Consider the following 27,054-nt stretch of genomic DNA (forward strand, 5'->3'; position numbering starts at 1 on the left):
CCTTACTTTGTCTTCTCGAGACGCCCTTTGAAATCTTCTGTTCTTTTACATCATCAATTCTTCCTTTTGCTTTAGCTGCTTGACGTTTGTGAGCAAGTTTCAGCATCTCCTCTGACATCTATCTTGGTCTTTTCTCTCTTTCCTGCCTTTTCAATAACCTCTTGCTTTCTTCATGTATGCTGTCTTTGATGTCATTCCACAACTCGTCTGGTCTTCGGTCACTAGTGCTTAGTGCGTCAAATCTAGTCTTCAGATGGTCTCTAAATTTAGGTGGGATATACTCAAGGTCACATTTTGGCTCTTGTGGATCTGCTCTGATTTTCTTCAGCTTTAGCTTGAACTTGCATATGAGCAATTGATGGTCTGTTCCACAGTTGCCCCCTGGCCTTGTTCTGACTGATGATATTGAGCTTTTCCATCATATCTTTCCACAGATGTCGTCAATTTGATTTCTGTGTGTTCCATCTGGCGAGGTCTATGTGTATAGTCGCCATTTATGTTGGTGAAAAAAGGTATTTGCAATGAAGAAGTCGTTGGTCTTGCAAAATTCTATCATTCGATATCCGGCATTGTTTCTATCACCAAGGCCATGTTTTGCAACTACTGATCCCTCTTCTTTGTTTCCAACTTTTGCATTCCACTCGCCAGTAACTATCAATGCATCTTGATTGCATGTTCGATGAATTTCAGACTGCAGCAGCTGATAAAAATCTTCTATTTCTTCATCTTTGGGCTTAGTGGTTGGTGTGTAAATTTGAATAATAGTCGTACCAACTGGTCTTCCTTGTAGGCGTATGGATATTATCCTATCACTGACAGCGTTGTACTTCAGGATATATCTTGAAACATTCTTTTTGATGATGAATGCAACACCATTCCTCTTCGAGTTGTCATTCCCAGCATAGCAGATTGTATGATTGTCCAATTCAAAATGGCCAATACCAGTCCATTTCAGCTCACTAATGCCTAGGATATTGATGTTTATGTGTTCCATTTCATTTTGACGATTTCCAATTCTCCTAGATTCATACTCTGTACATTCCAGGTTCCGATTATTAATGGATGTTTGCAGCTGTTTCTTCTCATTTTAAGTTGTGCCACATCAGTATATGAAGGTCCCGAAAGCTTTACTCCATCCACGTCATTAAGGTCGACTCTACTTTGAGGAGGCAGCTCTTCCCCAGTCATCTTTTGAGTGCCTTCCAACCTGGGGGGCTCATCTTCCAGCACTATATCAGACAATGTTCCGCTGCTATTCATAAGGTTTTCACTGGCTAATGCTTTTCAGAAGTAGACTGCCAGGTCCTTCTTCCTTGTCTGTCTTAGTCTGGAAGCTTAGCTGAAACCTGTCCTCCATGGGTGACGCTGCTGGTATCTGAATATTAGTGGCATAGCTCCCAGCATCACAGCAACATGCAAGCCCCCACAGTATGACAAATTGACAGACACGTGGGGGCCATATGGCCTACAAAGCCTGAAATATTTACTATCTGGGTCTTTACAGAAAAAGTTTGCTAACCCCAGCCTAGAGGCCTGAAGGCCCCCTGAGGGACTGTGCGCTGGAGTAACGGCTTCCGTTCTCCTTTCCTGGTGGGTGAAGGGAGAAACTCTCATCACCGAACTAGATCTAGAGAGCGACTGAATGGGTTTTTTAAAGAAATGTTTGTAACTGATGTCCTTATGTCTCATCCAGCTTAATCCATTGCATAATCTACCTCCTACATATTAAAAACAGAACAAAAAGCTAAACTAACTTCAACCTCAGCCAAAACAACCATCACAACAAATGATCTTACACAGAGCCGCATCTGCACAGAAATCCCCAAAGCACCCAGTCATCAATACTGCAAAGGTCCTTTTATCTACTTCTGGCTGGGTCCAGTCCTAGGCTACAGCATACTCACTCATAGGGATATGAACCCACAGGGCTCTTGGTATTGCTGGCTCAGGATGGGTTAAATCAGTACTCTTCCTAATGCAAAATGAGTTGGGTTTAAATACATGTCTAATCAAGCGTTTACAAATGCTCATCAGAGTGTTCTTATTTTTGCTAGGTGTCTATATGCCACAGGAACTGGAGGAACTGTGTTTGAGCAAATTAGCACATAATATGAGCTTAGTGAAGGTCTGTTGATAAAGAAAAGGTATAGAGGAAGAAAGGAAGGGAGGAAGGGAAATAGAGGAAAGAGAGGGAGGAAGACAGAGAAAAATGGAGGGAAGAAGGTAGGCAGGCAGGCAGGCAACAGGTAGCTGGGCAGATAAGGGAATTAACTTGTAGAAGTAACAATGGCATGTGATATAATTTAAACTGAAAAAGCAGTGTATCAAATTGTATATACTATGTGATCTCATCTAAAAAAATCATAGAAAAAAATGCCAGGAGGCAATATAGTAAAATATTTTAATAATATTTGCCTCTATGTGATGGGATTATACTTCTCTATACTTCTAATTTTTTTCCAGAATCTTTTTTAGACTTTGTCCCCCAGAGTGATTCCCCCGACTACAGAAAAAAGATAATTTGTATCATCCTATAGAAGCACATGTATTTTAAACAAAAGTCTGCAAGAAAATGGGTTTGATTTCCATTTTGTATACTATTTTTATCTTAAATTATAGGAATGTTATATTTTCTGAATAATGTTCTCATTATAAAAGTAAATAATATTATATGATCCCATTGATATAAAATAAGCTGATATATAGAAGTCAAAGATTATTAGTGGTTACCATAGGTGGGAGGGAGCGGGGAAGGGGAAGTGTTTGCTTAGGGGGCACTGAGTTTATATTAATGGTGCTGGAATTATTTGGAAAAGGATGGGGGAATGGTTGTACAGCTTCAATGTAATCCACGTCACTGAATTGTACATGTAGAAATTTTGAGAAAGTGTATGTTTTATTATGTAAATTTTCACAATAAAAAATTTTAGAATACATTGCTTATAGTGAAGATAATAAATTGCAGAAGAAAATAAAAATCATCCATTAAAAATAGCCAGTTAACATTGGTGCGTTTCCTAGACACACAATTAACTTTGCCTTCTTTTGACTGTCACACAGAGTGAAATCATACAATATGCATTATTCTGTCTAGCTTCTTTTAACAACATTATCTTTGTGAGATTCATCCACATTCTTGCATGTAGCTGTAGTTTTTCATTTTCATAGCTGTATAATATTCCATGATATGATATGAAAATACTACAATTTACTTATCCATTCTTGTTGATGGGTATTTGGGCTGTTTCTAGTTTAGGGCTCTTATCAATAAGTTGCTGTCTGTAGCCTTGTACATGTCTCTTGGTGCCACAAGCACAGATTTCTCTTGATTATAAACTTAGAGTGTATTTAACATTAGTAGATAATTACAAAGCTCTTTTCTAATGTGACTGTATCAATTTATACTCACTCTAGTACTGTATGAGAGTTCCCGCTGTTCCACAACCTTGCCAATATACATTGTCATTGATTCATTTCTTAATTTGGGTTATTGCAATTTTTAGCTCTAGAATTTCTATTTGGTTCTCTCTCTTTCCCTCTTTTTTCAATAAACATTTTCCATGAATTCTTTTTTATAGTTTTTAGTCAGTGTCAAACTTATCAATCTTATTTTAGTTTCCTTGAACATTTTTTTTTTTTTTTTGAACATATTAAACACAGTTCTTGAAAAGTCTATTCCTGATAACTCAGTTATCTGGCTCACCTGTGAGTCTATTTCTATTGTCTATCAAGTCTTTTGATTTCCAGTCGTATTATTTTGTCTCCTCTTATGCCTGGCTATTTTTGATTAAGTGCCTAACAATGTATATGAAAAACTGTAAAAATAATTTGAAGCCTAGAATATTATTTTCTCTGGAAAAGGTTTACATTTGCTCTTAGGGGCCAGCTTAAAGTACCAATGATCTTGGATTACCTTAATCCAATTTCAGGTATTGAGATGAGTTAAAGCTGTGCTTCAGTCCCTGTAAGGACTTCATAGTCCAAATGTGTAGCCCTTTGGGGTTGCAACCCAAAGTTTCTGTGGGACTTGCTCTTGGTGGGTTTTGGACACCTATTTTCCTCCCTCAATCCTTGAAAGGCTGTCAAAAGTTCTGCTCAGTCTATCAGCCTCTCAACTGCCTTCTCTGCTGTTGGCAGATACACTTGAGAAAATGCTGGGCTCCCCTTTCTGGTTTCCTTCTTCTCCCTGATCTAGGCCTCATTATTCATTGTCTTAGTAGTTCTCCCATGTCCTTAAGCAGATACTCTTAGCAAGATGATTGGTCCAAAGTGCTTAATCTTCCCCTGCCATAAACAGAAATTCCTCACGGTTTCTTTTATTTTTTAATAATAGCTTTAATAAGATAAAATGATTCTTAGAGGACTAAAAATATGATTGCAGTCTAACGAAATTCATACTTACATTTAAGGCATCTCTACTTACTTCGAGGCCAAGATTGTCTTTCTTTAAGCATTTAGTGAAAAAGATAGTTCCACTGAGAAAAACAATGGTAGGGAAAAGAGAGGCAAGAGAAGTAGGTAGAAGAGGGAAAGAGGAAAGGTATCAAAGTAGTAGTACAATCAACAAGTAAGCCGTGAGCATAATAAATGGTTAATGTCTAGTCCTAGCTACTTAACATGGTTGGCAAGCTCCTCAAAATATAATTTATGCAGCTGTGGAAACCAGCCTCCTGGGAAAACTAGTTTTCTGTTTTTTGTTGTATATCTGTATAATCCCCAACTATAAAACTACTAAGCCTCAGTAATTGTTTCCAGTTACATCACTGGACCAGGAGCTACCCTTATTCGTTAACAGATAAACTCCGTACCTTGCTCTATGTAAACCTGCTTTATTTATCCCTCTCTCCCCACTAGGGCCACAAATACAAAAAGAGTCAATTCAGGCTGCTATACAGTGACAGGGGCCCTGGTGGTGCAGTGGTTAAGAGCTATGGCTGCTAACTAAAAGGTGGGCAGTTTGAATCCACCAGCTGCTCCTTGAAAACCCTATGGCGCAGTTCTACTTTGTCCCACAGGGTTGCTACGAGTTGGATTTGGTTTTGGTTTATACTGTGACAACAGGTTTGGTTTTAGTTTATACAGGTTTGGTTTTGGTTTATATAGTTTGACAGTATTAGTGACAGGTGAAACACACAGAGGCCAGCTTACGGACGCATAGGCTATCAGACATTCTAAGAAAAATAGGTGCCATAAGTATGTAGTATCTTTGAAGGGAACTAGGAATGCTATTTTAAATATCTATCTCTACCCCCGGAAACCCTGGTGGTGTAGTGGTTAAGTGCTAAGGCTGCTAACCAAAGGGTTGGCAGTTCGAATCCGCCAGGCGCTCCTTGGAAACTCTATGGGGCAGTTCTACTCTGTCCTATAGGGTCGCTGTGAGTCAGAATCGACTCGATGGCACTGGGGTTTTTTTTTATGTCTACCCCCACTGGCTTACCAGAGTACCTGAAATGCTGTCAATTAGAAAAATCTAATTTTTAGGTTAGAATTTTTTTATTTCCAAGATTCTCCATGTTAAAATGCAAATATTCACAGAAAGGTAGTAGACTAGGTCTCTGACACCTCAGATTGTTTTCCACAATAACACTGAGCTGACAGCATGGCCCAACAAGAATAGGATAGACAGGTACTGGAAATCTAGGGTGGAAGAAAGTATGGTTTACAAAGCACTGCCTAGTGAACAATATTTTTACTAGTTTAACCTGACTGAATGCCTGTCCTGAGTAACACTGGTCATACAGACAGGGCATGAAAGCTCTAGGCCCTGGAAAAAATGGAAGAGGAAACAGAAGTAGAGAAAGACTGAAACGGAGATGCAAAACTAATTAACCACTTCACAATTTGGTTTTAGGCTGACTAGGATGGCCAGCTGCCAAAGGACATAATTCCAGGGCAGCAGCAAAGTATGAAGCAATCTTGAATACCAGCTCTATCTTTGGTTACCAGAAAGCCTGGGAAAAGTAGGAAAATCTCTTAGACCAGTGATTGCTTATGTCAAATATAGCACAGGCGACTTCTAAACCTTTCTGTCCCTCTACCCACTTTCCTCAGTCCACACCAAACCAGGTGAAAAAATGATGGGGAAAGGGGTGTGCAGAGGGAAAAGTGGGCATGTGTAGTTTGAAAAAGTTCTCCAAAGATCCCTATATCCTCTATAATGAAAACTCCTTCCTTCCACCTAATTTTAGTTAAACCCCAATTCCACAATGATTATAAACAGATCCAGCACAGTAGATTGCAGTCCAACAGAGTTATTAAAAGCCTTACATTTGAACAAATACAGAATTTCGATTGCCACCTGGTGGAGAAGACAGAAAATCACAAGCTACGCTGCAGATCAGTAATCTAAAAGCATCAAATGCAATGTTTTCTATACTCTGACAGCCTAAAACAATATGCAAAGTGATTTTAGATAGCACAAAGATGAATGTTATTTTAATTACTTTGTATCTATATCAATGCATATTAGGAAAATATATAAACAACACTTCAAACCCATCATTTTACAAATAATTACTATTTAAGATAAGACTTAATTAACCCTAATCTTAAAGAGTAAATAGATTTTTAAAAAATACTAAATTATAATACTACACAGGTGGTACTGTGATACAGCAAACGTCCAAGTGACCCTCAAATGAGTGTTTCAGAAATAGTGCTCTACGCTGATTCTTCTAAGGGAAGATAATTTTCCTTTAGTATGTCTGGGTTTTATTTATGTACATAAAGTGAAATAATCCATATTTTAATTGACACAGAATGTTTTAAATTTTTCCTCATCAAATAATAGTTTGCTTTCTTACACACAGAAATTATTCCACAAGCAAATTAGCATTTAATACTGCTTAAAAAAAGAAAAAAACCTCATTGCCATCAAGTCGATTCTGACTCATAGTGACCCTATAGAACAGGGTAGAACTGCCCATAGGGTTCCCAAGGAGCATGTGGTGGATTAAAACTGCTGACCTTTTGGTTAGCAGCTGTAGCTCTTAACAACTATACCACCAGGGTTTCCAGTACTGCTAAGTCGCTGTAAATATTCATCTTCCTTAAAAAATGCTTACCTAGGTAGTTATGCCATTGATTGTAAATAGCTGATTCCCTCTAATTTTGACAAGTTTCATCCTAGAAAGTATATTTCCATTTAATCTACACAGCTAAATTATCAGAGAGCTGTTTGAACTCCTGCCAACTTATTGTAATAGAATGCACATTAATGACCTACATTCTATTGTCACAGTGGTCAATTATTTACCATAGAATTTAGAGGTTTCAAGAAAACTCTGAGCGTTCGATAAGCATTCATGAGTTCTTATGCTCACTAATGGTAGAATACACAAGTGAAAATTACAAGAATTATTTTATTATCTTCTCTGATGTTCACTACAAATAACAATGATAAATTTCTTATGTGATAAATTTCACATTGTCACCTCCAGCTACAAGAAAGACTTAACATTAAGTGCCTAGAAAATGGAAACAGAATTATGGAGACTAGTTTAAATCAACCCTCCTTCATCATCTGGATTAGGACCACTGCAACTCTAAACAAAAGTAGGTTTCTGTGGGCAAGGAATAGGTAGAGTAGTTGAATAATTATTGGGTATTTTGCTAATAGTATCATCATACCATCCCACCTCAAACACTCAGTGTCTCTCTGAGGAGGCAACCGTTATTAGTTTGCTATTTATTTCCCCGGAGTTAGTTTATACATATTATGTTATGTATAATCTATTGATTTATTTTTCCCCAAATGGCGGTATACTAGACATACTGCTCTGCACTTTACTTTTTTCACTTAACAAAATAAGTTGAAGACTCATTTCATTTTAATATGTAATGTTAAATGGGTAAAAAACATTCCATCATATGGATGTGCCATTATTTATCCAGCCCTGTAAAAACATTTTGCTATTATAAAAAAATACTGCATTGAATAACCTTACACATGCATTATTTAACATTGCAAAATGATGCTTAAGAGTGAAATTGTTGGGTCGTATAACCTTTGGAATCGGCTGCTGGTATTTTGGGGGAGGGATCATATTAAATTTAGGCTAAAATTTAAGGAGAATGACGTCTTCATTTTAGAGTCATCCCACCAAGAGCAGAATGTCTTTTTATTACATGTTATATTTTATTGATTCTAAAATATATGCTTAAACATTTCTGAAATAAAGATGTATTTTAAAATCCAGGACATCTTTCAATCACTGTCAGCCAGGTGGCGGTCACGATAGTAGTCGTCATTGCTTGTGCATGTATGAACTTGGTTGTTATTCCTGATGGTGTAACAGATAACTGCTATCCCTGGTTATTTCAGTCATCAAACCGTTTTAGAACTATTTGAATTGAGTCATGTTGTTGGAAAACCTTCTGCGACACCTTCTGGTAAGATCGGGGAAGTGCAAGCACCAAAGCAAAAAAAGTATCAGTGATTTGCAAGAAAATTCTTTCAAGAAATACTGCATCACAAATTGCACAAGGACAATTTTGTGTAGGAAAAAACACTGATTTTGATTATAAAATAAAAATTCCAAGTCATAAGAAATTACTGCATCAGAGGCATTGGCAGAAGTTTTTCTTTCTTGGTGTTAGATTTAAAAAATGCAATTTTTAATCAGTAGCATCTCAGATTTGACAGAATAATTCCATTTTATGTCTCTCAGGGACATCTACAAGTTTCTCTCAGATAGATCTTGCACATTCTTGTTAAGGTTATTCCTCTGTATGTAACCTCACTTTACTGAATTCTCTTACTGTTTATAATAACTTTTCAAGGGATTCTTTTGGATGCCCAGGTGTGCAATAAAAAACATTTACTTTTTTAAATTATCCTAAACTATCCGCTAGATATAAGCCTAATGAAGGTAAAGACTCTGTCTATTTCTTCTAATGTTCTATCCCTGCACCCACCATATCATCTTGCACAAAACAGATAATCCATACATATTAGTTAAATGAATGAAAGGAATGCATCTTACTTTCTAATGCTTACCCTAACTCCTCCCCGCATAGAGATGTTGAGGTTAGCAAAAAAATCAAACACAAATGAGGAGACAGTATTCATATTTATTCCCTCTTCCACACACATATGTACATACAAATCCTATAAAAAACTGGATATTTTATAACCAAATCTTTATATGCTTGGTTATAATTAGTCCTATTTTAATCATTAAAAATCCTAATTATAAAATGAACATTTTATTTTAAACACTTACCTTTTAGATCTTAGATCTGGTGAGTCAAACTGTATATTCAAAGGTCCGGGATTTATTTCATGATCTACCTCAGAGATGAGAAGATGCCTAGACTCTTTATTCACATTTGCCATTTTTCTCAGACTCTAAGCACCGAAGAAGTTAGTCCTATGGAAATAACAAAAGACAAATGATTTAAAGTTTAATTAAAAATTATTATTTGTAAGTAATACATTTACCTGCATAAGAAATCGGAAAAATATGGGATTTGTTAAAAATATCTTAATGAGGTATATACCTGAAATACTTATTTCATCAGAAACTTGCTAAGTTGGAGTAACCATTGCTCCAAAAACCCATTGCTATAGAGTGGGTTCTGACTCATAGTGACCCTAAATGACAGGGTAGAACTGCCCCATAGGGTTTCCAAGGCTGTCATCTTTCCAGGAGCAGACTGCCCCATCCTTCTCCTATGGAGGGGCTGGTGGGTTGAAACCTTTCAGTTAACAGCCAAGTGCTTAACCATTGTGCAACCAGGGCTTCTTAAGTTGGAGTGTAGTTATTTCTTATTTTTTAGCTTAGTCAAAAAAGTAAGCGCAGCAATTCATTTCCAGTAATAAAATTAATGAGGCCATTTGGACCCATTTTCCTATAGAAAACAACTAAAATTTCTGGATAAAATGAAAGCACCAAAGGTAATAAAGAAAATCGAGTCAATTCTAGGTGAAATTGAGGAACCTAGATTTTAGAGAGGTAAGTTGCTCAATGGAAGCTGCTACTGCCCTCAAGTATTTGCTGTAGCAAGAGAAACTGGGCTGAGATTTTCATGGTCTTGTGAAGTATTAGGGAAACAGAAGACAAGGGTTCATGCAATGTAAGTAAAGAGTATAAGATATCACCTCCCCTACCACTTCCCCATCCTCATATAGTTCTGGGACTACAAAGAACTATACCACCAGAGCAAGGGTTAACAAGAAGTCTCACACCTGCATGAGGGAAATAGGAAGCAAGTTGTCTTGGCACTGACCACAGTCAGTGTATGTTTGTGTCTGCGGTGGGGGGAAGTGTTCTAAAAATTTGCAACTATAAGCTGATAATTTGTTACCAAAAACTGTACCTCATAGAATTTGCAAGGTGGTCAAAGAAAATTTAAAACTGGATTTAATTTAAGGTTAACCTGCTTGGTAGTGCTTCTAGGTAGCTGGAAGAAGCAAATGTAAACCCTTCCTGTGAGGCTATGTACTTCATCCCAGGCCTCAAAAAAGTCCTGCTAACAATCTTTCAAAGATAATGAACAGAACAGGAAGCCTAGCATGCAAGGAAATAAAGTAGCACACATGAGAACCAGAAGAAACAATGGCAGAAAGATCCACAAGGACTTCAGGCATCAGAATAATATTACGAAACAATTACGCTTCCTATGTTTAAAGAGGAGCCCTGGTGGCATGGTGGTTAAGAGTTTGGCTGCTAACCAAAAGGCCAGCAGTTCAAATCCACCAGCCACTCTTTGGAAGCCCTATGGGCAGTTCTACTCTAAGTGACAGCACGTTTGAAAATGAACCAGAATGATTTTTAGAAAAAAATTCAATAGCCAAATTTAAAACTCAGTGGATGGGTTTAAAAATCAAAGAGCAAATTAATGAACTGGAAGGTAAGTCAGAAGAAATTATTCAGAATGTAGCAAAAGAGATAAAAAAGAAAACATGGAAGAGAGGTTAAGAGGCATGGGGGCTAGAATGAGAAGGTCTAACATGCATGTAATTTGAGAACCAGAAAAAGAGAAAAACAATATGGTAGAGGTGATATTTGAAAAAATGATAGCTGAGAATTTCCCAGAATTCATAAAATATATCAATTTGCAGACTCAAGAAGTCTAATGTATCAATAAATAAATATTTTATAAGGCTGGGGGAAAAAAGATTAAAGTTCCAGGCCACAACCCCCCTAAAAAAAAACTTATGTGAAGGTCTTGTAATTTAAAGTGTTCTAAGGTCCTCCTTATGTTGTCACCAGGAGGAATGTAAAAATACCGATCAACATTATATTTTGATGTGATGCATGCTGTAATTCTTAAGGTAACTATCAAAATAAGAGAAAACAGTGTATAGCTTAAAATTTAGTAGAGGTGGAAAATAAAATGATTAAAAAATGATCTACAGAAGACAAGAAAGAACAGAAAAAGAAAAAAATATTTGGGACAAATAAAAAGTATATCAGGCTATCTTCCCTGTCACTCCACATAAACTGTTCTTATTAGATCATCAAAGATCTCCACATAGGTAAAGCTAGTCCTTAACTTACTGGACCATTCAGAAACACTTGCCACAAATGATCACTTTCCCGCTTGATACACTAGATTCACTAGGTTGGAAGGTTTTCTATTTCACTGTTCCCTCCTCCTTCTCTATTTCCTTCGCTGTTTGCTCATCTTCTCCTGACCTTTAAAAATGACAGAATCCCAAGGTTCATTCGTGGTCCTCTTCTCTATCTACCCTCCACCTCTTGGTAATTTTAATCTTATCCAGTCACTTGCATTGTCCCATACGATAGCCACTAGCTACATGTAGTTATTTAAATTTAAATAAATTAAAATTAAATATTAATTCCTCAGTCACAGTAGCTGCATTTTAAGTACTCAATAGTTATATGTGGCTAATGGTTACCATATTAGACAGTGCAGATACAGAGTATTTCTATCACCAAGGGAAGTTCTATCGATTTTGTTGTTGTCATTAGGTGAGGTTGGTTCCAACTCATAGTGACCCTATGTACAACAGAACAAAACACTGCCTGGTCCTGTGCCATCTTCACAATCTTGAGCTTGAGCCCATTGTTGCAGCCACTTTGTCAGTCCATCTCCTTGAGGGTCTTCCACTTTTTCACTCTCTAATTTACTGAGCATGATGCCCTTCTCCAGGGACTGGTCCTTTCTGATAACATGTCCAAAGCATGTGAGATGAAGTCTCGCCATACTTGCTTTGAAGGAGCATTCTGGCTGTACTTCTTCTAAGACAGATTTGTTCATTTATTCAATATTCTTTGCCAACACCATAATTCAAAGGCATCAATTCTTCTTCAGTCTTCCTTATTCATTGTCCGGATTTCACATACATTTATGACGCGATTGAAAATACCATGGCTTGGGTCAGGTGCACCCTAGTTCTCAAGGTGACATCTTTGCTTTTTAATACTTTAAAGAGGTCTTTTGCAGCAGATTTTGCCAATGCAATATGTTATATGATTTCCTGACTGCTGCTTCCACGGGCATTGACTATGGAGCCAAGTAAAATGAAACCCTTGACAACTTCAATTTCTTCTTCGTTTATCATAATATTGCTTATTGGTCCAGTTGTGAGGATTTTTCTTTACGTTGAGGTACAATCCATAGTGAAGGTTGTAGTCTTTGATCTTCTCAGTAAGTGCTTCAAGTCCTCTTCACTTTCATCAAGGAAGACTGTATCATCTGCATAACGCAGGTTGTTAATAAGTCTTTCTCCAATCCTGATGCCAAGTTCTTTTTCACACAGTCCAGCTTCTTTGATTATTTGCTCAACATACAGACTGAATATGTACTGTGAAAGGATACGACCCAGATGCACACTTTTCTTGATTTTAAACCATGCAGTATCCCCTTGTTCTGTTCGAATGACTGCCTCTTGGTCTATGTACAGGTCCTACATGAGTACAATTAAGTGTTCTGGAATTCCCATTCTTCCCAACGTTATTCATAATTTGTTATGATCCACACAATCGAATGCCTTTGCATAGCCAATAAAACACAGGCAAACATTTTCTTGATGTTCTCTGCTTTCAGCCAGGATCCATCTGACACCAGCAATTAATTATCTCTCTTGTTCCACATCCTCTTCTGAATCTGGCTTGAATTTCTGGAAGTTCCTTTTTGATGAAGTACTCAACCACTTTTGAATTTGCTTCAGCAAAATTTTACTTATGTGTGATATTATTGTTTGATAACTTCCCCATTCTGTTGGTTCACCTTTCTTTGGAATAAGCACAAATATGGATCTCTTCCAGTTGTTTGGCCAGGTAGCTGTCTTCCAAATTTCTTGGCATAGACAAGTGAGTGCTTCCAGTGTTGCATCTAGCTGTTGAAACATCTCAACTGGTATTTCATCAGTTCCTGGAGCCTTGTTTTTTGCCAAAGTCTTCAATGCAGGTTGGGTGTCATCCTTCAATTCCATTGGTTCTTAATCATATGCTAACTCCTGAAATGGTTGAATGTCCACCAATTCTTTTTGGTACAGTGACTCTGTGTATTCCTTCCATCTTCTTTTGGTGCCTCCTGTGTTGTTCAATATTTTGCCCATGAAAAAACAAAACCAAACCCATTGCTGTCAAGTCAATTCTGACTCATAGCAACCTTACAGGACAGGGAAGAACTAGCCATAGGGTCTCCTAGGAGTGCCTGGTGGATTCGAACTGGAGATCCTTTTGGTTAGCAGATGTAGCACTTAACCAATAGGCCACCAGGGTTCCCATAGAATCATTCGATGTTGCAACTTGAGGCTTGAACTTTTACTTCAGTTCTTTCAGCTTGAGAAATGCTGAGTGTACTCTTCCCTTTTGATTTTCTAACTCTAGGTCTTTGCACATTTCATTATAATAGTTCACTTTGTGTTCTCAAGCCAACCTTTGAAATCTCCTGTTCAGCTCTTTTACTTCCTCATTTCTTCCATCCGCTTTAGCTACTCTACTTCAAGAGCAAGTTTCAGAGTCTCTTCTGACATCTATATTGGTCTAGACAATGGCAATTTCCACAGTAATACCCTCCAGTTTAAACTGTTTTTGCTGAATTTCAAACTTGCATACCCAACATGCAACTCAACATTTCTACTTGGATGTAACAGACACCTTAAACCTAACATGAACAAAGCAAACTTTATATTTTCTTCTCAAAAAAACTAGCTCACCCATTGTTTTCCTGATCTGAGTTGACGGCATCTTCATTCTTCTAGTTACTCAGGTCAAAAATCCTTGGAATCATCTATCACTTTTTCTCCCTCACAACTTGCATTCAATCCATTAGGAAATTCTGTTGGTTCTTTTTACAAATACTTCCAGAACCTAGCCAACATCATTGCTCACTAGATTAATACAACACCTCTTTAATGGAGATCCTCCTTTGTGCTTTTCTCCCTACCATCCATCTTCTACACAGCAGATAGAGAACTGCTTTTAAAAGGTAAGTCAAATTAATATTATGCCTCCGCTCAGAATCCTTCAATGGCCTCCTGTCTCACTCAGAGTAAAAACTAAAGTCCCTACAATGCCCATTAAAGTACTACATAATCTGACCCTCCTTTACCTCTTTGACCTCATATCCTGCAACCGTCTTCCATGCTTACTCTACTCTGGCCACACTTGGTCTCCTTGTGTTTCCTCAAGTATGCTAGGCACGTTTCTAACTTAAAGCTTTGACCTTTAGTTCCTGCACCTGGAAAGCTCTTCCAGGTATGCACATGCCTAATACCCTCACCTCTTACAAATACTTTTCAAAGATCACATTTTCAATGAAGCCTACTCTGACCACCTTCTTTGAAAGTCATAATCTGCCCACCTCCAGCACCCATAATTCCCCTTACCTCCCTGAATCATTCCATAGCAATATCATCTTCTAATATAATAAAGTAATAAAAATCCACTCATTTATTACACATATTGTTACTCATCTGTGCCCTGTCAAGAAAATGTAAACACTATAACAGTGAAATTTTTGGCTATTTTGTTCACTGCAACCCAAGCGCTTATAATAGCAACTGGAATGTAATATGCAGCTAGCAAATATTTATTGAATGGGTTGAACTGATGAGTTATTCCATAAAATACAGGTGGATTAAATGCACCAATTAAAAGCAAAAAATGTCAGGCTAGATAAAAAAGAAAATCTAGCTATATATTGCTTAAAAGGTTATACACACATACATGATATAGAAAGAATAATGCAAAATGTTGGAAAATAGATACTACATGAAAATAATAACAAAAAGAAAGCTGGTCACGTTATAAAGAAAAAGTAGGCTTTATGGCAAAAAACATTACTAAAGATAATAAGGGTCACTTCAAAAGTTCTATTCTCCAAGAAGATATTAATTTTGTATTTGTTTGCATTACAACACAGCCTAATAATATGTAAAGCAAAAACGAGAGAATTAAAAAGAGAAATGGATAAACTATAATCCTAGTGGATGATTTCAACAAATATCTCTCTGAAATGGATAGGAAAAAGCAATACGAAAAAAACAGTAAGGATATACAAGACTTAAATAATACAATTAACAAATACAACATAATACATATATAAAACTTGCACGCAGAAAGAAAAGTGAACATTTTTAAGTTCATTTGGAAAATTCACAAATATTGACCATATATTTGGCCGTTAAATAAGTCTCAACACATTTGAAAGCACTGAAGTCATACATAGCATGTTCACTGACCATTATGCAATTAAACTAAAAATCAATTAAAAAAAAAAAGGCTAATCAGATGCAATGTGATGGATCACTTTCATGTGGCCTTTCTCGCCATGGTCTCGTAGCTCCCACTCAAGTGATTGGGTGAGACTGTGCAAATAGGGTAATGTGGCCCACCAAGGGGACTGGTCAGGTTTGCCATCCTGCTGGGCTTGAAATGAGTCACCCCCAGAGGCTGGAAAGAGAAGATCCCACTCTACCAAGGAAGAACAGCCAGGGGCCAGCATGTCCTTTGGACCTAGGATTCCTGCGCTGAGAAGCTCCTGAAGCCAGAAAACAAAGAGAGAGCTGTAATACCACAGGCAGGGAGAACTGGCAGCAGAGACACAGCAGCAGGAGATGGTGTGATGGGCTTCCCAGCCCACAGAGAGAGAAAGCTGAGTGTCTTTGGGCAGAGGCCGAGAGTCAGGGAGAGGTGTGATTGTGAGCATGGCTGGGAAGAGGCTGTCTTTTTTCTTTTTCTTTTTTTAATTGTGCTTTAAGTGGAAGTTTACAGTTTAAGTTAGTTTCTCATACAAAAATTTATACACATATTATTATGTGACCCTAGATGCCCTCCCTATAATGTGACAGCATACTCCTCCTTTCCATCCCGGATTTCCCACGTCCATTCCACCAGCCCCTGTGCCCTTTTGCCTTCTCTTTTCGGAAGAGGCTGTCTTGATGGAAGAACTGTATCCTGAGTGTTTCTGAGCCTGAGTTATAACTGTTACTTCCCTAATAAACCCCATAATTGTAAGTACTGTCTATGAGTTCTGTGTGACCACTGCAATCAATTATCGAACTCAGCAGAGAAGCAGAGAGTGCCATGGGAGGGACGGTTGGTATCAGAATTGGTAAAGATGGCAGAGAGAGGAGGCAAGTCTGACCTCCACCTCGAAGGAATCAGCCTTGGACTGTTATCTTGATTCTTCTTTCCCTTTGTGAAGTTAGAGAAGGTTAGACATCACTCCTGTGCCATTTTTACATCAGAAAACTCTAAACACTTAGAAATTAAGAACCATTTGTAAACCAAAGAAATCAGAATGCAAATTAGAAAATATTTTGAACTGAATGATAGTGAAAATAGTGTACTTCAAAACCTATGCAATACAGTTAAAGCAGAGAGAAGTTTCTAGTCTTAAATACTTATTCCAGAAAAGAAGGCTAAACATTGCATAGCTAAGGATATATTTTAAGAAGTTAGAAAACTAAGATAATGGAACAAACAACGAAGAGCAGGAGTTAATGAAAGAAAAAACAAATATACAATAGACTGAGTTGAGAAGCCAAAAGTTCTTTCAAAGAGTAATAGAATTGATAAACCTCTAGCAAGACTCATAAGAACAAAAGAGAAAAAGCATAATAACCAATATTTGACATAAAAAAGGACACATTACTATAGAAATTGTGGATGCAATGGACAAGTTCAAATATAAACTCAATTACACAGAAATAAAAAACCTGAATATTCCTATAACCATTTTATGAGACTAACAAAACTTGAAACTAAAATATGACAAGGGCAGGACAAGAAAGGAAAATTATGGCCCAATTTCAGTCAAGAACATAGATGCAAACAACTGAAACAAAATATTAGCAACCCCAATCAATCAATATATAAAAAGAGCAGTGCATCATGACCAAATTGGATTTACCACAGGAAATGGTTATTCCCTAGAAAATCAGTTAATATATACATTAACAGATAAACAAGAAAAATCATATGATCATCTCAGTAGACACAGAAGTACCATTTGATAAAAGTCAACATTGAGTCATGATAAAAATTCTTAGCAAACTTGAAACATAAGGATATTCCCTTAATCTGATGTAAAAAAATAAATCAGAAAGAACCAAAAACGCTTGCCATCCTCATTTTTCTAGTTAATGAGTTAACATAGGAAAAAGAAAGTTGTAAGGACTTGATAGTAATGAGTATGTATGTAGAAAATATCAAAGAATACAGATTTAGTATTAGAATTAGTCGGAAAGTTAGCAAGAGTACTGGTTAAAAAAGAAGCATTAAAAAACCAATTGGAGGGGACGTCTAGTGATGGTAAATTGAAGAGGCCAGCAAATCTTCTTCCAAAAAACCTACTATAAACCTGGAGAAAATCATTAAAAACCACCATCTCAGAGCTCTAGAAATTGGTCAAAGGCAAACAAACTGAGAAGTGTTTATGAAAAACCTCTGAACTTAGGGTAACAATATTGGAAGTTTGTGGAATCTAAGAAAATCCACAGCACTGCAGTCCCACACTGGGCAACTGGCAGACTTGCAGACTAGCCAGATATTTGACAGGAAGATCCTGGAAGTGAGACAGCCACAGAGTGTCTGGATAAGCTCACTACACATCCCTGGCTGACTGGGAGAGTATGCACATGCCAAAGGAAAATACCAGCAGGTCCAAGCTGTCTACACATCCTTGGATAACGGAGAGGCTGCATAAACATGCAAGGAAGACCTAGGAAAGACCAGATTAAATTAAAAGCTGGAGGAGAATTGAGAAGTACCTGAACTTTGAATGTATTCCCCAACCCACACATAGATCAACTGGCAGAGTGGAAGCCTTACTGACTCAGGATGTAAACCCTCTGACCCATCATCAGCTGACCACGAACACATACAAGGGAGATACCTGAAAAGCTAGGGTAAAAAAAAAAAAAAAGAATTAAAAAAAAGGAGCATATACATTAGTAGTTGCATATCACAAAAGAAACAGATTGCACAGATAAAGTTCCAGACAAGTGACCAAAACCAAACCAAAAACAGCAACAGATCTGAACTTCTAAACCTCCAAAACTTCCAGAAAGTAGTAGTTTTTGTGACTGCAACACTAGGTAACTAAGTAAGTTACTATTGTTATTCTCATTTTATAGATAAGGATACAAGGCACAGAGAAGTCAAGTAACTAAGTGTGACAGACTCAGAATTCAAACCCAGGCAGTCTAAGGCCAGCACCTGCACTTTTTACCACTATGTGGTGCTGGCTTTCCTGTGCTTTGCCATTTCTTTCATTCCTTTATCTTTCACCTCCTGTTTCTTTTTACTGCCCAGACTACTTAACAAGTACAGTTTTATTGTTGCTGTATTTATTGAATGAAATCTTATGTCTACTACTCTTAATCCTCAAAATGTAACATTATAGCAGAGTAGAAAGAAAATAAAAATTTTAAGTCAGAAACCCTCTATCTGCTACTCACTATTTGTGTAATTTAGGACTAACCACTTAACCTCCAAGAGACTACTTCCTCATTTGCAAAACTGAAATAAAAACCCAGCTCAGTGGGTTGGTCAAGGATTAAATGAGATGATTATATATTATATTTAGCATTTTGTAATGAGAAAACAAATGTTAAAATTATCATTCTTTCAAAACCAAACCAAACATAAATACTTGCTTTTTTACTTATGTAGCCTGCTGGGGTTTTTCTTTTCTTTTTTTTTCTTTTAAGTAAAAAATTCTTCTTCAATAATAAACAGCTAGGCAAATGTTGTCAACATGCCACTATTATGTGACACAGATGTTGGTACCATGGACTATTCCCAAAATATGTGCATTTTCTTTTTCTTGTTTCTTTCCTTTCCACATTCCTCTTCTGCATTCCTGCCCAAGATTTAAGCCAAAGTTCTCATTAACTTAGTCCTACTGGAGACAAATAAGTAATGTTATAGAAAATGTTAAAGTAGTACCTCATTATAACAATAACTTTTCAAAAAAGTTAAACCAAAATACTATCATTCCCAAACAAGAAGGGCTTTATTTCGATACCTCATGAAGAATACAACAGTAAAAATGATTATTTTAAGATGAGACAACTAAAATAATGAGTAAAGGTAACCTCTCAATGATAGATTCATTCAACAAGTTCTGAATGAGCCCCTATAATATGCTCAGGTACTGAAAAAAAAAAAATTAAAAGTCCTAGTTCCTACCCTCAATAAACTTTTAAAAATCTTATCATTTATGAAGTTCAGAAAAGTCAAGGAAGTTTTCCTAAATCACTTCAATAATAAAACCTAGGAAAGGTCTGGAGATCTCCTTCCAAAAGTTAACAGCCTTGAAAACCCTATGAAGTGAGTTCTATTCTTTAACACACCGGGTCCCATGAGTCAGAGCTGTCTTGACGGCAACTAGTAGGATGCTAATAACCAATTCTGAGTTTCAGTTCTTTGTTTCACTTGCAGCTTAAATCCACATCAACAACTGGGTCTAGTTCCCAAATTACCTTAGTAATAGAACAGTGTAAGATTTACCTTTTCATAGTAAAAAATTTGACTGTTTGAAACATATAAAGTGTCGTACCTAGCCAAATGTAGAGCATCAGAAATATTCTTGAATATAAAGTATAGATTATTCAATGGTAATTGTTACTAAATCTTCATTTTTAAGATGAGGCAACTGAGATAAAGTAATTTCACCAAAACAGAGTTGATTTAAAGTTTAAAGATTACCTCAGGGCAATAGTTCCAGGGGTTCATCGAGCTGAATGGCTCCCGAGAATTTAAATTCCATGAAAATCTGAAATTCTACTGCATCCCTCCCACTCCCTTTGGTCTGGATTCTTCTATAGAATCTTAGATCAAAATGTTTGGTAATGGTAAGCTGAGCACCATTCAGTTCTCCTGGTCTCATGGGTTAAAGAAGTCTTCTTTAAACCAAACAATAGTAAAGAACGTCTACCTTGAGCATTAAGCTCTTTTTTTTTTTTAAATAATTTTTATTGTGCTTTAAGTGAAAGTTTACAAATCAAGTCAGTCTCTCACATATAAACTTATATACACCTTACTACATACTCCCATTTACTCTCCCCCTAATGCGTCAGCCCACTCCCTCCTTCCAGTCTTTCCGTTCCTGACCGTTTTGCCAGTTTCTAACCCTCTCTACTCTCCTATCTCCCCTCCAGACAGAGGATGTCAACACAGTCTCAAGTGTCCACCTGATACAAGTAGCTCACTCCTCATCAGCATCTCTCTCCAACACGTTGTCCAGTCCAATCCATGTCTGATGAGTTCTCTTCGGGAATGGTTCCTGTCCTGGGCCAACAGAGGGTTTGGGGACCATGACTACCGGGATTCTTCTAGTCTCAGTCAGACCATTAAGTATGGTCTTTTTATGAGAATTTGGGGTCTGCATCCCACCATTCTCCTGCTCCCTCAGGGGTTCTCTGTTGTGCTCCCTGTCCGGGCAGTCATCGGTTGTGGCCGGGCACCATCTAGTTCTTCTGGTCTCAGGATGATGTAAGTCTCTAGTTCATGTGGCACTTTCTGTCTCTTGGGCTCATAATTATCTTGTGACCTTGGTGTTCTTCATTCTCCTTTGATCCAGGTGGATTGGGACCAATTGATGCATCTTAGATGGCCGCTTGTTAGCATTTAAGACCCCAGACGCCACACTTCAAAGTGGAATGCAGAACGTTTTCTTAATAGAATTTATTTTGCCAATTGACTTAGATGTCCCCTGTAGCCATAGTCCTCAAACCCCCGCCCTTGCTCTGCTGACCTTTGAAGCATTCAGTTTATCCCGGAAACTTCTTTGCTTTTGGTTCAGTCCAGTTGTGCTGACCTTCCCTGATTGAGTGTTGTCCTTTCCTTCACCTAAAGTAGTTCTTATCTACTAACTAATCAGTAAATAACCCTCTTCCACCCTCCCTCCCTCCTCGCTCTCGTAACCACAAAAGAATGTGTTCTTCTCAGTTTAAACTATTTCGAAGATCTTATAATAGTGGTCTTATACAATATTTGTCCTTTTGCATCTGACTAATTTCACTCAGCATAATGCCTTCCAGGTTCCTCCATGTTATGAAAAATTTCACAGATTCATCACTGTTCTCTATCGATGCGTAGCATTCCATTGTGTGAAGATACCATAATTTATTTAACCATTCATCCGTTGATGGACACCTTGGTTGCTTCCAGCTTTTTGCTATTGTAAACAGTGCTGCAATAAACATGGGTGTGCATAGATGTGTTCGTGTAAAGGCTCTTATTTCTCTAGGGTATATTCCGAGGAGTGGGATTTCTGGGTTCTATGGTAGTTCTAACTTTTTAAGGAAACGCCAGATAGATTTCCAAAGTGGTTGTACCATTTTACATTCCCACCAGCAATGTATACGAGTTCCAATCTCTCCGCAGCCTCTCCAACATTTATTATTTTGTGGTTTTTGGATTAATGCCAGCCTTGTTGGAGTGAGATGGAATCTCATCCTAGTTTTAATTTGCATTTCTCTAATGGCTAATGATCGAGAGCATTTTCTCATGTATCTGTTAACCCGAATATCTTCTTTAGTGAAGTGTGTGTTCATATCCTTTGCCCAATTTTTAATTGGGTTGTTTGTTTTTTTTGTGGTTGAGTTTTAACAGAATCATATAGATTTTGGAGATCAGGCACCAGTCGGAGATGTCATAGCTGAAAATTTTTTCCCAATCTGTAGGTGGTCTTTTTACTCTTTTGGTGAAGTCTTTAGATGAGCATAGGTGTTTGATTTTTAGGAGCTCCCAGTTATCTGGTTTCTCTTCGTCATTTTTAATAATGTTTTGTATTCTGTTTATGCCTTGTATTAGGGCTCCTAATGTCCCTATTTTTTCTTCCATGATCTTTATCGTTTTAGTCTTTATGGTTAGGTCTTTGATCCACTTGGAGTTAGTTTTTGTGCATGGTGTGAGGTATGGGTCCTGTTTCATTTTTTTGCAAATGGATATCCAGTTATGCCAGCGCCATTAGTTAAAAAGACTATCTTTTCCCCAATTAACTGACACTGGACCTTTGTCAAATATCAGCTGCTCATATGTGGATGGATTTCTATCTATATTCTCAATTTTGTTCCATTGCTCTATATGCCTGTTGTTGTACCAGTACCAGGCTGTTTTGACTACTGTGGCTTATAGTACGTTCTAAAATCAGGTAGAGTGAGTCCTTCCACTTTCTTCTTTTTCAGTAATGCTTTACTTATCCAGGGCTTCTTTCCCTTACATATGAAGTTTGTGATTTGTTTCTCCATCTCATTAAAAAATGTCGTTGGAATTTGGATCGGAAGTGCATTGTATATACAGATGGCTTTTGGTAGAACAGACATTTTTACTATGTTAAGTCTTCCTACCCATGAACAAGGTACGTTTTTCCACTTATGTAGGTCCCTTTTAGTTTCCTGCACTAGTACTCTGTAGTTTTCTTTGTATAGGTCTTTTACATCTTTGGTAAGATTTATTCCTAAGTATTTTATCTTCTTGGGGGCTACTGTGAATGGTATTGATTTGGTGATTTCCTCTTCAATGTTCTTTTTGTTGATGTAGAGGAATTCAAGTGATTTTTGTATGTTTTATCTTGTAACCTGAAACTCTGCTGAACTCTTCTATTAGTTTCAGTTGTTTCCTGGAGGATTCCTTAGGGTTTTCTGTGTATAAGATCATGTCAACTGCAAACAGAGGTAATTTTACTTCTTCCTTGCCAATCTGGATGCCCTTTATTTCTTTGTCTAGCCTAATTGCTCTGGCTAGGACCTCTAGCACAATGCTGAATAAGAGCAGTGATAAAGGGCATCCTTGTCTGGTTCCCGTTCTCAAGGGAAATGCTTTCAGGCTCTCTTCATTTAGAATGATGTTGGCTGTTGGCTTTGTATAGATGCCCTTTACTATGTTGACGAATTTTCCTTCAATTCCTATTTTGCTGAGACTTTTTATCATGAATGGGTGTTAGACTTTGTCAAGTGCTTTTTCTGCACCAACTGATAAGATCATGGGGTTTTTGTCTTTTGTTTTATTTATACGGTGGATTACATTAATGGTTTTTCTAATATTGAACCAATCTTGCATACCTGGTATAAATCCCACTTGGTCATGGTGGATTATTTTTTTCATATGTTGTTGAATTCTATTGGCTAGAATTTTGTTGAGGATTTTTGCATCTATGTTCATAAAGGATATAGGTCTATAATTTTCTTTTTTTGTGGTGTCTTTACCTGGTTTTGGTATCAGGGAGATGGTGGTTCCATAGAATGAGTTAGGTAGTATTCCATCCTTTTCTATGCTTTGAAATACCTTTAGTAGTAGTGGTGTTAACTTTTCTCTGAAAGTTTGGTAGAACTCGGCAGTGAAGGTGTCTGGGCCAGGGCTTTTTTTTGTTGGGAGTTTTTTGATTACCTTTCAATCTCTTTTTTTGTTATGGGTCTATTTAGTTGTTCTACTTCTGATTGTGTTAGTTTAGGTAGGTAGTATTTTTCTAGGAATTCATCCATATCTTCTAGGTTTGCAAATTTGTTAGAGTACAATTTTTCGTAGTAATCTGATATGATTCTTTTAATTTCAGTTGGGTCTGTTGTGATATGGCCCATCTCATTTCTTATTCGGGTTGTTTCCTTTCCTGTATTTCTTTAGTCAGTCTGGCCAACAGTTTACCAATTTTGTTAATTTTTTCAAAGAACCAGCTTTTGGCTTTGTTAATTCTTTCAATTGTCCTTCTGTTCTCTAACTCATTTAGTTTGGCTCTAATTTTTATTATTTGTTTTCTTCTGGTGCCTGATGGATTCTGTTGTTGCTCGCTTTCTATTTGTTCAAGTTGTAGGAACAGTTCTCTGATTTGGGCTCTTTCTTCTTTATGTATGTGTGGATTTATTGATACAAATTGACCTCTGAGCACTGCTTTTGCTGTGTCCCAGAGGTTTTGATAGGAAAAGTTGTCATTCTTGTTGCATTCTATGAATTTCTTTATTCCCTCCTTAATGTCTTCTATAATCCAATCTTTTTTGAGCAGGGTATTGTTCAGTTTCCAAGTATTTGATTTCTTTTCCCTGATTTTTCTCTTATTGATTTCTACTTTTATGGCCTTGTGGTCTGAGAAGATGCTTTGTAATATTTCGATGTTTTAGATTCTGCAAAGGTTTGTTTTATGACCTAATATGTGATCTATTCTAGAGAATGTTCCATGTGCACTAGAAAAAAAAGTATACTTTGCAGCTGTTGGGCGGAGTGTTCTGTATAAGTCTATGAGGTCAAGTTGGTTGACTGTAGCAACTAGATCTTCCGTGTCTCTATTGAGCTTCTTACTGCAAGTCCTAGCCTTCTCTGAAAGTGGTGTGTTGAAGTCTCCTACTATAATTGTGGAGGTGTCTATCTCACTTTTTAATTCTGTTAAAGTTTGTTTTATGTATCTTGCAGCCCTGTCATTGGGTGCATAAATATTTAATATATTATATCTTCCTGGTCAATTGTCCCTTTAATCATTATGTAGTGTCCTTCTTTATTCTTTTTGGTGGATTTAACTTTACAGTCTATTTTTTCAGAAATTAATATTGCCACTCCTGCTCTTTTTTGATTGTTGTTTGCTTGATATATTTTTTTCCATCCTTTGAGTTTTAGTTTGTTTGTGTCTCTAAGTCTAAGGTGTGTCTCCTGTAGGCAGCATATAGATGGACCATGTTTCTTTATCCAGTCTGAGACTCTCTGTCTCTTTATTGGTGCATTTAGTCAATTTACATTCAGCGTAATTATAGATCAGTTTAGTGCTGTCATTTTGGTGCATTTTTGCGTGTGTTGTTGACAATTTCATTTTCCACTTATTTTTTTGTGCTGAGAAGTTTTTCTCTGTAAATTGTGTATTCCTCATTTTCATAGTAGTTGGACTTTATGTTTGCTGAGTCGTTATGTTTTTCTTGGTTTTTATTTTGAGTTATGGCATTGTTAGACCTCTTTGTGGTTACCTTAATATTTACCCCTATTTTTCTAAGTAAAAACCTAACTTGTATCGTCCTATATTGCCTTGTTTTCCACTCCATACGGAAGATCTATGCCTCCTGTATTTATTCCCTCTTTTTGATTATTGTGATCTTTTAGATAATGACTTCAATGATTCCCTGTTTTGAGCATTTTTTTCTTTTTAAAATTAATCTTAATTTGTTTTTGTGATTTCCCTATTTGAGCTGATATCGGGATGTTCTGTTCTGTGACCTTGTGTTGTGTTAGTATCTGATATTATTGATTTTTCTGACCAATTTCCTTTAGTAATTGTTGTAGCTTTGGTTTGGTTTTTGCAAATTCTCTAAGCTTGTGTTTATCTGTAAGTGTTTTAATTTCACCTTCATATTTGAGAGAGAGTTTTGCTGGATATATGATCCTTGGCTGGCAGTTTTTCTCCTTCAGTGCTTTATATATGTCATCCCATTGCCTTCTTGCCTGCATGGTTTCTGCTGAGTAGTCTGAACTTATTCTTATTGATTCTGCTTTGTAGGAGACTTTTCTTTTATCCCTGGCTGCTTTAAAATTTTTCTCTTTATCTTTGGTTTTGGCAAGTTTGATGATAATATGCCTTGGTGATTTTCTTTTTGGATCAATCTTATATGGGGTTCGATGAGTATTTTGGATAGATATCCCTTCGTCTTTCATGATGCCAGGGAAGTTTTCTGCCAACAGACCTTCAACTATTCTCTATTTTCTTTTATCCCACCCTGTTCTGGAACTCCAGTCACATGCAAGTTATTTTTCTTGATAGAGTCCCACATGATTCTTCATTTTTCAAAATTCTTTTATGTGATTTTTCAACTATATTGGTGCCAATTGCCTTATCCTCCAGCTCCCCCACTCTGCATTCCAATTGCTCAATTCTGCGCCTCTGACTTCCTAATGAGTTGTCTAATTCTATAATTTTACTGTTAATCTTTTGGATTTCTGAATGTTGTCTCTCTATGGATTCTTGCAGCTTATTAATTTTTCCACTATGTTCTTGAATAATCTTTTTGATTTCTTCAACTGCTTTATCAGTGTGTTCCTTGGCTTTTTCTGTAGATTGCCTTATTTCATTTCTGAGGTCATCCCTGATGTCTTGAAGCATTCTGTATATTAGTTTTTTATATTCTGCATCTGGCAATTCCAGGATTGTATCTTCATTTGGGGAAGATTTTGATTCTTTAATTTGGGGAGTTGTAGAAGCAATCATGGTCTGCTGCTTTATGTGGTTTGATATTGACTGCTGTCTCCGAGCCATCTATAAGATATTGTAATGATTTATTTTATATTTGCTCACTGAGTCTTGTTTTGTTTTCTTTCAATATACCCAGCCGGGCTACTAAATTGTGCTGTCTTGATTGTTGTAATCTTTGAATCACTTATGTCCTATCACCAGCTGGTTTGGGCTGTTACCAGATATATAAGCTTAAGAGTCTATTCACTATTCTTGAATAGAATCAGCTTAGATGTTCTGCTTTTGGGTCACCAAGTGTGTGGTGTAGACTGTCACCTATTAACTTGAGGAGTAGTGGTGATAGTCGTGTGCACCAGATTATAGTAGTAGCAGGGGGTCACACTCCGGGGGGGGAGGGGGCAGGATGCTGACAGCCTCCCCCCACGTGCCAGTGAGGTAGGTGTGTCTCTATTCCTAAAGCAC

The 27,054-nt window shown here is 37.1% G+C and overlaps 1 protein-coding gene across 4 annotated transcripts in view; it reads right to left on the reverse strand.

The window, feature by feature from the left end:
* Nucleotides 1–27,054, reverse strand: part of SLC38A9 (solute carrier family 38 member 9) — a 100,431-nt gene that overhangs the window by 64,421 nt on the left and 8,956 nt on the right. For 3 of the 4 annotated variants that reach the window (XM_049863798.1, XM_049863810.1, XM_049863797.1), the window contains exon 2: nucleotides 9,225–9,371. In XM_049863798.1, coding sequence (XP_049719755.1) covers nucleotides 9,225–9,337 — 113 coding nt within the window. In that variant the 5' untranslated portion in view covers nucleotides 9,338–9,371. Of the gene's footprint in view, nucleotides 1–9,224; nucleotides 9,372–27,054 lie in introns of those variants that run through there. The other variant, XM_049863805.1, reaches the window with a different exon arrangement.

Source organism: Elephas maximus, chromosome 2 (assembly GCF_024166365.1).
Source record: "Elephas maximus indicus isolate mEleMax1 chromosome 2, mEleMax1 primary haplotype, whole genome shotgun sequence".
Taxonomy (NCBI): Eukaryota; Metazoa; Chordata; class Mammalia; order Proboscidea; family Elephantidae; genus Elephas; species Elephas maximus.